Below are 10,000 nucleotides of genomic sequence, written 5' to 3' on the forward strand. Positions count from 1 at the left end.
GTCTGGTCCAGTTGGAGACGGTCTACTCTGAACAGATTGACTATGTGTCTCTCTCTCTGTCTCTGTAGGTGACGGACAGCGCCCTGTCTCTGAACCAGAGTGGAGGGAGGTCTGGTCCAGTTGGAGACGGTCTACTCTGAACAGACTGACTATGTGTCTCTCTCTCTGTCTCTGTAGGTGACGGACAGCGCCCTGTCTCTGAACCAGACAGTGGAGGGAGGTCTGGTCCGGTTGGAGACGGTCTACTCTGACCAGACTGACTACGTGTCTCTCTCTCTGTCTCTGTAGGTGACGGACAGCGCCCTGTCTCTGAACCAGACAGTGGAGGGAGGTCTGGTCCAGTTAGAGACGGTCTACTCTGAACAGACTGACTACGTGTCCATCGTCCAGAAGCTCCAGGGTCAGCTGGATGAGCTGGTCAGACTCATGGTGGACATCCCCTTCTGGAGTAACTCTGAGATCTCCCTAGAAGACCTGGCCTTCAAGACTGACACCTTTGATTGGTACAGGTGAGTTACAGCTGTATACATGTACCATACAGGGTATTACAGTTCCATCTGCTGGACTAGACCTGCCTTCCTCTTATATATTGTCTTATATGTTGTCCTATATATACAGGGTTAGTATTACAGTTCCATCTGCTGGACTAGAACTGCCTTCCTCTTATATACTGTCTTATATGTTGTCTTATATGTTGTCCTATATATTGTCTTATATGTTGTCCTATATATTCTTATATATTGTGTTATATATTATCTTATATATTGTGTTATATATTATCTTATATACTGTCTTATATGTTATATTATATATTTGTACCTGACTCTATTATATATAGTGTTATATATAGTGTTGTATATCGTGTTAAATATTGTTATATATAGTGTTATATAGTGTTGTATATAGTGTTATATATAGTGTTGTATATAGTGTTATATATTGTTATATGGTGTTATATGGTGTTATATGGTGTTATATGGTATTATATATAGTGTTATATAGTGTTATATATAGTGGTGTGTATATATAGTGTTGTATAGTGTTGTATATAGTGTTATATATAGTGTTATATATTATGTTATATTGTGTTATATATAGTGTTAAATATAGTGTTATATAGTGTTATATAGTGTTATATATAGTGTTATATAGTGTTGTTTATAGTGTTATATATTGTTATATATGGTGTTATATATTGTGTTGTATATAGTGTTATATAGTGTTGTATATAGTCTTGTATATAGTGTTATATATTGTGTTATATATTTCCAGTTGGCTGGTATAGTGTTATATATTGTGTTGTATATAGTGTTGTATATTATGTTATATATAGTGTTATATATTTCCAGGTGGCTGGTATAGTGTTGTGTATAGTGTTATGTATAGTGTTATGTATAGTGTTGTATATAGTGTTGTATATTGTGTTGTATATTGTGTTATATATTTCCAGGTGGCTGGTATAGTGTTATATATAGTGTTATATATTGTGTTATATATTGTGTTATATATTTTCAGGTGGCTGGTATAGTGTTATATATTGTGTTATATGTTGTGTTATATATTGTGTTATATATTTCCAGGTGGCTTGTATAGTGTTGTATATTGTGTTATACATTTCCAGGTGGCTGGTATAGTGATATATATTGTGTTATATATAATGTTATATATTGTATTATATATAGTGTTATATATTTCCAGGTGGCTGGTATAGTGTTATATATAGTGTTATATATTGTGTTATATATTTCCAGGTGGCTGGTATAGTGTTATATATTGTGTTATACTTTTCCAGGTGGCTGGTATAGTGTTATATATAGTGTTATATATAGTGTTATATATTTTCAGGTGGCTGGTATAGTGTTATATATAGTGATATATATAGTGTTATATATTGTGTTATACATTTCCAGGTGGCTGGTATAGTGTTAGATATTGTGTTATATATTGTGTTATATATTTCCAGGTGGCTGGTATAGCGTTATATATAGTGTTATATATTGTGTTATATATTTCCAGGTGGCTGGTATAGTGTTATATATAGTGTTATATATTGTGTTGTATATCGTGTTATATATTGTGTTATATATTGTGCTATATATTGTGTTATATATTTCCAGGTGGCTGGTATAGTGTTATATATAGTGTTATATATTGTGTTGTATATAGTGTTATATATTGTGTTATATATTGTGTTATATATTGTGTTATATATTTCCAGGTGGCTGGTATACCTGACTCTGCTGCTGTTTGATGTTCTGATCTGTCTGCTGGTTCTGTTCGGACTGATACGCAACTCTAAAGGCACTCTGATTGGGTGAGCCACACCACATGACGACCACAGAGAACTCTGGATGTTAGTTAAACTCTGGAGTTTAGGCTGGTAGAGCGAGGGATGATTAGAGGGAGAGAGGAGTTTAGGCTGGTAGAGCGAGGGATGATTAGAGGGAGAGAGGAGTTTAGGCTGGTAGAGCGAGGGATGATTAGAGGGAGAGAGGAGTTTAGGCTGGTAGAGCGAGGGATGATTAGAGGGAGAGAGGAGTTTAGGCTGGTCGAGCGAGGGATGATTAGAGGGAGAGAGGAGTTTAGGCTGGTAGAGCGAGGGATGATTAGAGGGAGAGAGGAGTTTAGGCTGGTAGAGCAAGGGATGATTAGAGGGAGAGAGGAGTTTAGGCTGGTCGAGCGAGGGATGATTAGAGGGAGAGAGGAGTTTAGGCTGGTAGAGCGAGGGATGATTAGAGGAAGAGAGGGGTTTAGGCTGGTAGAGCGAGGGATGACTAGAGGGAGAGAGGAGTTTAGGCTGGTAGAGCGAGGGATGACTAGAGGGAGAGAGGAGTTTAGGCTGGTAGAGGGAGGGATGATTAGAGGGAGAGAGGAGTTTAGGCTGGTAGAGGGAGGGATGATTAGAGGGAGAGAGGAGTTTAGGCTGGTAGAGCGAGGGATGATTAGAGGGAGAGAGGAGTTTAGGCTGGTAGAGCGAGGGATGACTAGAGGGAGAGAGGAGTTTAGGCTGGTAGAGCGAGGGATGACTAGAGGGAGAGAGGAGTTTAGGCTGGTAGAGAGAGGGATGATTAGAGGGAGAGAGGAGTTCAGGCTGGTAGAGCGAGGGATGACTAGAGGGAGAGAGGAGTTTAGGCTGGTAGAGCGAGGATGACTAGAGGGAGAGAGGAGTTTAGGCTGGTAGAGCGAGGGATGATTAGAGGGAGAGAGGAGTTTAGGCTGGTAGAGCGAGGGATGATTAGAGGGAGAGAAGAGTTTAGGCTGGTAGAGCGAGGGATGATTAGAGGGAGAGAGGAGTTTAGGCTGGTCGAGCGAGGGATGACTAGAGGGAGAGAGGAGTTTAGGCTGGTAGAGCGAGGGATGATTAGAGGGAGAGAGGAGTTCAGGCTGGTAGAGCGAGGGATGACTAGAGGGAGAGAGGAGTTTAGGATGGTAGAGGGAGGGATGACTAGAGGGAGAGAGGAGTTTAGGCTGGTAGAGGGAGGGATGATTAGAGGGAGAGAGGAGTTTAGGCTGGTAGAGCGAGGGATGATTAGAGGGAGAGAGGAGTTTAGGCTGGTAGAGGGAGGGATGATTAGAGGGAGAGAGGAGTTTAGGCTGGTAGAGGGAGGGATGACGAGAGGGAGAGAGGAGTTTAGGCTGGTAGAGCGAGGGATGATTAGAGGAAGAGAGGAGTTTAGGCTGGTAGAGCGAGGGATGACTAGAGGGAGAGAGGAGTTTAGGCTGGTAGAGCGAGGGATGACTAGAGGGAGAGAGGAGTTTAGGCTGGTAGAGGGAGGGATGGTTAGAGGGAGAGAAGAGTTTAGGCTGGTAGAGCGAGGGATGATTAGAGGGAGAGAGGAGTTTAGGCTGGTCGAGCGAGGGATGATTAGAGGGAGAGAGGAGTTTAGGCTGGTAGAGCGAGGGATGACTAGAGGGAGAGAGGAGTTTAGGCTGGTAGAGCGAGGGATGATTAGAGGGAGAGAGGAGTTCAGGCTGGTAGAGCGAGGGATGACTAGAGGGAGAGAGGAGTTTAGGATGGTAGAGGGAGGGATGACTAGAGGGAGAGAGGAGTTTAGGCTGGTAGAGGGAGGGATGATTAGAGGGAGAGAGGAGTTTAGGCTGGTAGAGCGAGGGATGATTAGAGGGAGAGAGGAGTTTAGGCTGGTAGAGGGAGGGATGATTAGAGGGAGAGAGGAGTTTAGGCTGGTAGAGCGAGGGATGATTAGAGGGAGAGAGGAGTTTAGGCTGGTAGAGGGAGGGATGATTAGAGGGAGAGAGGAGTTTAGGCTGGTAGAGGGAGGGATGATTAGAGGGAGAGAGGAGTTTAGGCTGGTAGAGGGAGGGATGACGAGAGGGAGAGAGGAGTTTAGGCTGGTAGAGCGAGGGATGATTAGAGGAAGAGAGGAGTTTAGGCTGGTAGAGCGAGGGATGACTAGAGGGAGAGAGGAGTTTAGGCTGGTAGAGCGAGGGATGACTAGAGGGAGAGAGGAGTTTAGGCTGGTAGAGGGAGGGATGGTTAGAGGGAGAGAGGAGTTTAGGCTGGTAGAGCGAGGGATGATTAGAGGGAGAGAGGAGTTTAGGCTGGTCGAGCGAGGGATGATTAGAGGGAGAGAGGAGTTAAGGCTGGTAGAGCGAGGGATGATTAGAGGGAGAGAGGAGTTTAGGCTGGTAGAGCGAGGGATGATTAGAGGGAGAGAGGAGTTTAGGCTGGTCGAGCGAGGGATGGTTAGAGGGAGAGAGGAGTTTAGGCTGGTAGAGTGAGGGATGACTAGAGGGAGAGAGGAGTTTAGGCTGGTCGAGCGAGGGATGGTTAGATGGAGAGAGGAGTTTAGGCTGGTAGAGCGAGGGATGATTAGAGGGAGAGAGGAGTTTAGGCTGGTCGAGCGAGGGATGGTTAGAGGGAGAGAGGAGTTTAGGCTGGTCGAGCGAGGGATGGTTAGAGGGAGAGAGGAGTTTAGGCTGGTCGAGCGAGGGATGATTAGAGGGAGAGAGGAGTTTAGGCTGGTAGAGCGAGGGATGACGAGAGGGAGAGAGGAGTTTAGGCTGGTCGAGCGAGGGATGGTTAGAGGGAGAGAGGAGTTTAGGCTGGTCGAGCGAGGGATGATTAGAGGGAGAGAGGAGTTTAGGCTGGTAGAGCGAGGGATGATTAGAGGGAGAGAGGAGTTTAGGCTGGTAGAGTGAGGGATGGTTAGAGGGAGAGAGGAGTTTAGGCTGGTAGAGTGCGAGATGATTAGAGGGAGAGAGGAGTTTAGGCTGGTAGAGCGAGGGATGGTTAGAGGGAGAGAGGAGTTTAGGCTGGTAGAGTGAGGGATGATTAGAGGGAGAGAGGAGTTTAGGCTGGTAGAGGGAGGGATGACTAGAGGGAGAGAGGAGTTTAGGCTGGTAGAGTGAGGGATGACTAGAGGGAGAGAAAAGGCAGTGAGAAGAGGAGAGTTGTGGAGTCAGGACATGATGAGAGAAGAAAGGAAAGAGAGATGGACGGTGGGAGTGAGAGAGATGATGAGATTGAAAGAGCGAGAGAGAGAGAGAGCGTAGGAGAGAGCTAGAGAGCGTAGGAGAGAAATCGAGAGAGGATAGGAGAGAGAGAGAGAGTGTAGGAGAGAGCGAGAGAGGGTAGGAGAGAGAGTGAGAGAGAGAGAGAGAGAGGGTAGGAGAGAGCGAGAGAGAGAGAGGGTGAGAGAGAGATTGACAGAGTGGGAGTGAGGACACATTAAGACCATCTTGTGTGCATGACTCACATTTCACAGGTTGTGTGTGTGTTACATGTCTCTGACTCAACCCCACGTTGTTTTACACACACACACACACACACACACACACACACACACACACACACACACACACACACACACACACACACAGTGATTTCACAGGGTTGAACATTTATAAGGTGTTAATTCCTCTCTCTCTCTCTCTCTCTCTCTCTCTCTCTCAGGGTGTGTTTGTTGGGTGTTCTGACTCTCATCATCAGCTGGGGGTCTCTGGGACTGGAGCTGGCAGCTGCCGCGGTGAGTGTCTCCATGGAAACATGTTGCTAGGACAACGGCAGTTTCCTGTGACATGACATAATTTCACTGGATTTCTATTGGCTTAGACAAAGTAGTGTAGATGAATGATTATGTAAGTCCATCACCCTTATTAAGATCTAAGATACCTTACTTTTAATTTGATCTGAACCCTATGTTTGGTCGTGTTGTGGTTGTGTTGTGGTTGTGTTGTGGTTGTGTTGTGGTCGTGTTGTGGTCGTGTTGTGGTCGTGTTGTGGTCGTGTTGTGGTTGTGTTGTGGTTGTGTTGTGGTCGTGTTGTGGTCGTGTTGTGGTCGTGTTGTGGTTGTGTTGTGGTCGTGTTGTGGTTGTGTTGTGGTTGTGTTGTGGTTGTGTTGTGGTTGTGTTGTGGTCGTGTTGTGGTTGTGTTGTGGTTGTGTTGTGGTCGTGTTGTGGTTGTGTTGTGGTCGTGTTGTGGTTGTGTTGTGGTTGTGTTGTGGTTGTGTTGTGGTTGTGTTGTGGTTGTGTTGTGGTCGTGTTGTGGTCGTGTTGTGGTTGTGTTGTGGTTGTGTTGTGGTTGTGTTGTGGTCGTGTTGTGGTTGTGTTGTGGTTGTGTTGTGGTTGTGTTGTGGTCGTGTTGTGGTCGTGTTGTGGTTGTGTTGTGGTTGTGTTGTGGTCGTGTTGTGGTTGTGTTGTGGTTGTGTTGTGGTTGTGTTGTGGTTATGTTGTGGTTGTGTTGTGGTTGTGTTGTGGTCGTGTTGTGGTTGTGTTGTGGTTGTGTTGTGGTTGTGTTGTGGTTATGTTGTGGTTGTGTTGTGGTTGTGTTGTGGTTGTGTTGTGGTCGTGTTGTGGTCGTGTTGTGGTCGTGTTGTGGTCGTGTTGTGGTCGTGTTGTGGTTGTGTTGTGGTTGTGTTGTGGTCGTGTTGTGGTTGTGTTGTGGTTGTGTTGTGGTTGTGTTGTGGTTGTGTTGTGGTTGTGTTGTGGTTGTGTTGTGGTCGTGTTGTGGTTGTGTTGTGATACATTTTTTTGTGGTTATGGTTTTGTGTGTGTGTGGCTGTATTGTGGTTGTGTGATGGTCATATGGTCTCTCCTTCACAGACGGCCAGCGACTTCTGTGTTTCCCCGGATACCTACATCACCAGGGTAACCAAGGAGAACGCTGTCATCAACCAAGGTAGGGGAACGAGGGAAGGACAAAGCTGGATGGAAGGAGTTGGAGAAATGTGGGAACAGAAGGAGGGAAGAGGAGAGGCTGGGAAAAGAAGGGACTGAAAGATAGATAGAACAACTACAGGAACAACTACAGGAACAAGGGCAGGGAATGAAGTAGAGGGGGAAGTGATAGATGGATGGATGGACGGATGGATGGATGGATGGACGGATGGATCTCCGTCCTCTGGGTTCCATCTTTTTGACAGACAGGTCAACCTTGACCCTGACACACACACTCTGTTCTCCCCACTGTGTGTGTGTTCCAGTAGGGAGTCTATATGATGTTCCAGTAGGGAGTCTATATGATGTTCTCTCCACTGTGTGTGTTCCAGTAGGGAGTCTATATGATGTTCTCTCCACTGTGTGTGTGTTCCAGTAGGGAGTCTATATGATGTTCTCCCCACTGTGTGTTCCAGTAGGGAGTCTATATGATGTTCTCTCCACTGTGTGTGTGTTCCAGTAGGGAGTCTATATGATGTTCTCTCCACTGTGTGTTCCAGTAGGGAGTCTATATGATGTTCTCTCCACTGTGTGTGTGTTCTAGTAGGGAGTCTATATGATGTTCTCTCCACTGTGTGTGTTCCAGTAGGGAGTCTATATGATGTTCTCTCCACTGTGTGTTCCAGTAGGGAGTCTATATGATGTTCTCTCCACTGTGTGTTCCAGTAGGGAGTCTATATGGTGTTCTCTCCACTGTGTGTGTGTTCTAGTAGGGAGTCTATATGATGTTCTCTCCACTGTGTGTGTTCCAGTAGGGAGTCTATATGATGTTCTCTCCACTGTGTGTTTCAGTAGGGAGTCTATATGATGTTCTCTCCACTGTGTGTTCCAGTAGGGAGTCTATATGGTGTTCTCTCCACTGTGTGTGTGTTCCAGTAGGGAGTCTATATGATGTTCTCTCCACTGTGTGTGTTCCAGTAGGGAGTCTATATGATGTTCTCTCCACTGTGTGTTTCAGTAGGGAGTCTATATGATGTTCTCTCCACTGTGTGTTCCAGTAGGGAGTCTATATGGTGTTCTCTCCACTGTGTGTTTCAGTAGGGAGTCTATATGATGTTCTCTCCACTGTGTGTTTCAGTAGGGAGTCTATATGATGTTCTCTCCACTGTGTGTTCCTGTAGGGAGTCTATATGATCTCCCCACTGTGTGTGTGTGTTCCAGTAGGGAGTCTATATGATGTTCTCTCCACTGTGTGTTCCAGTAGGGAGTCTATATGATGTTCTCTCCACTGTGTGTGTCTGTTCCAGTAGGGAGTCTATATGATTGACAGTTTGCTATCTGTCTCTGTGGCAGCTTAACGCTCCAGCAACTCTTCTCTCTCCTGACTGTGTGTGTGTATCCTTCATCTTTTCATTCAAGCTATTGTCTTATTATCGGCCTCCGCCTTATTATCGGCCTCCGCCTTATTATCAGTCTCCGCCTTATTATCGGCATCGTGTTATCGGCCTCGTCTTATTATCGGTCTCGTCTTATTACGGCCTCGTCTTATTATCGGCCTCGTCTTATTATCGGCCTTGTCTTATTATCGGCCTCCACTTTATTATCGGCCTCCGTCTTATTATCGGCCCCTGTCTTATTATCGGCCTCCGCCTTATTAAACGGCCTCCGCCTTATTATCGGCCTCGTCTTATTATCGGCCTCCGCCTTATTATCGGCCCCCGCCTTATTATCGGCCCCTGTCTTATTATCGGCCTCCGCCTTATTATCGGCCTCCGTCTTATTATCGGCCCCTGTCTTATTATCGGCCCCTGTCTTATTATCGGCCTCCGCCTTATTATCGGTCCCCGCCTTATTATCGGCCCCTGTCTTATTATCGGCCTCCGCCTTATTAAACGGCCTCCGCCTTATTATCGGCCTCGTCTTATTATCGGCCTCCGCCTTATTATCGGCCCCCGCCTTATTATCGGCCCCTGTCTTATTATCGGCCTCCGCCTTATTATCGGCCTCCGTCTTATTATCGGCCCCTGTCTTATTATCGGCCTCCACCTTATTATCGGCCCCCGCCTTATTATCGGCCTCGTCTTATTATCGGCCTTGTCTTATTATCGGCCCCTGTCTTATTATCGGCCTCCGCCTTATTATCGGCCCCCGCCTTATTATCGGCCTCCGTCTTATTATCGGCCCCTGTCTTATTATCGGCCCCTGTCTTATTATCGGCCTCCGCCTTATTATCGGCCCCCGCCTTATTATCGGCCTCGTCTTATTATCGGCCTCGTCTTATTATCGGCCCCTGTCTTATTATCGGCCCCTGTCTTATTATCGGCCTCCGCCTTATTATCGGCCCCCGCCTTATTATCGGCCTCGTCTTATTATCGGCCTCGTCTTATTATCGGCCCCCGCCTTATTATCGGCCTCGTCTTATTATCGGCCTCCGTCTTATTATCGGCCCCTGTCTTATTATCGGCCTCCGCCTTATTATCGGCCTCCGTCTTATTATCGTCCCCAGTCTTATTATCAGCCTCCACCTTATTATCAGTCTCCACCTTATTATCGGCATCGTGTTATCGGCCTCGTCTTATTACGGTCTCGTCTTATTACGGCCTCGCCTCATTATCGGCCTCCGCCTTATTATCGGCCCCCGCCTTATTAAACGGCCTCCGCCTCATTATCGGCCTCGTCTTATTATCGGCCTTGTCTTATTATCGGCCCCCGCCTTATTATCGGCCCCCGCCTCATTATCGGACTCGTCTTATCGGCCTCCGCCTTATTAAACGGCCTCCGCCTTATTAACAGGGTTTATTAACAGTATTTATTTAACAGGGTTTATTAACAGTATTTATTTAACAGGGTTTATTAACAGTATTTATTTAACAGGGTTTATTAA

At 46.1% G+C, this 10,000-nt stretch overlaps 1 protein-coding gene across 1 annotated transcript in view; it reads left to right on the top strand.

Moving 5' to 3' along the window:
• LOC139370463 (protein tweety homolog 3-like) overlaps positions 1–10,000 on the top strand; it is a 49,437-nt gene that overhangs the window by 38,008 nt on the left and 1,429 nt on the right. The window contains exons 4-7 of the mRNA XM_071109958.1: positions 289–509; positions 2,219–2,314; positions 5,915–5,987; positions 7,063–7,138. Coding sequence (XP_070966059.1) covers positions 289–509; positions 2,219–2,314; positions 5,915–5,987; positions 7,063–7,138 — 466 coding nt within the window. The remainder of the gene's footprint in view (positions 1–288; positions 510–2,218; positions 2,315–5,914; positions 5,988–7,062; positions 7,139–10,000) is intronic.

The sequence above is a fragment of the Oncorhynchus clarkii genome, chromosome 17, assembly GCF_045791955.1.
Source record: "Oncorhynchus clarkii lewisi isolate Uvic-CL-2024 chromosome 17, UVic_Ocla_1.0, whole genome shotgun sequence".
Taxonomy (NCBI): domain Eukaryota; kingdom Metazoa; phylum Chordata; class Actinopteri; order Salmoniformes; family Salmonidae; genus Oncorhynchus; species Oncorhynchus clarkii.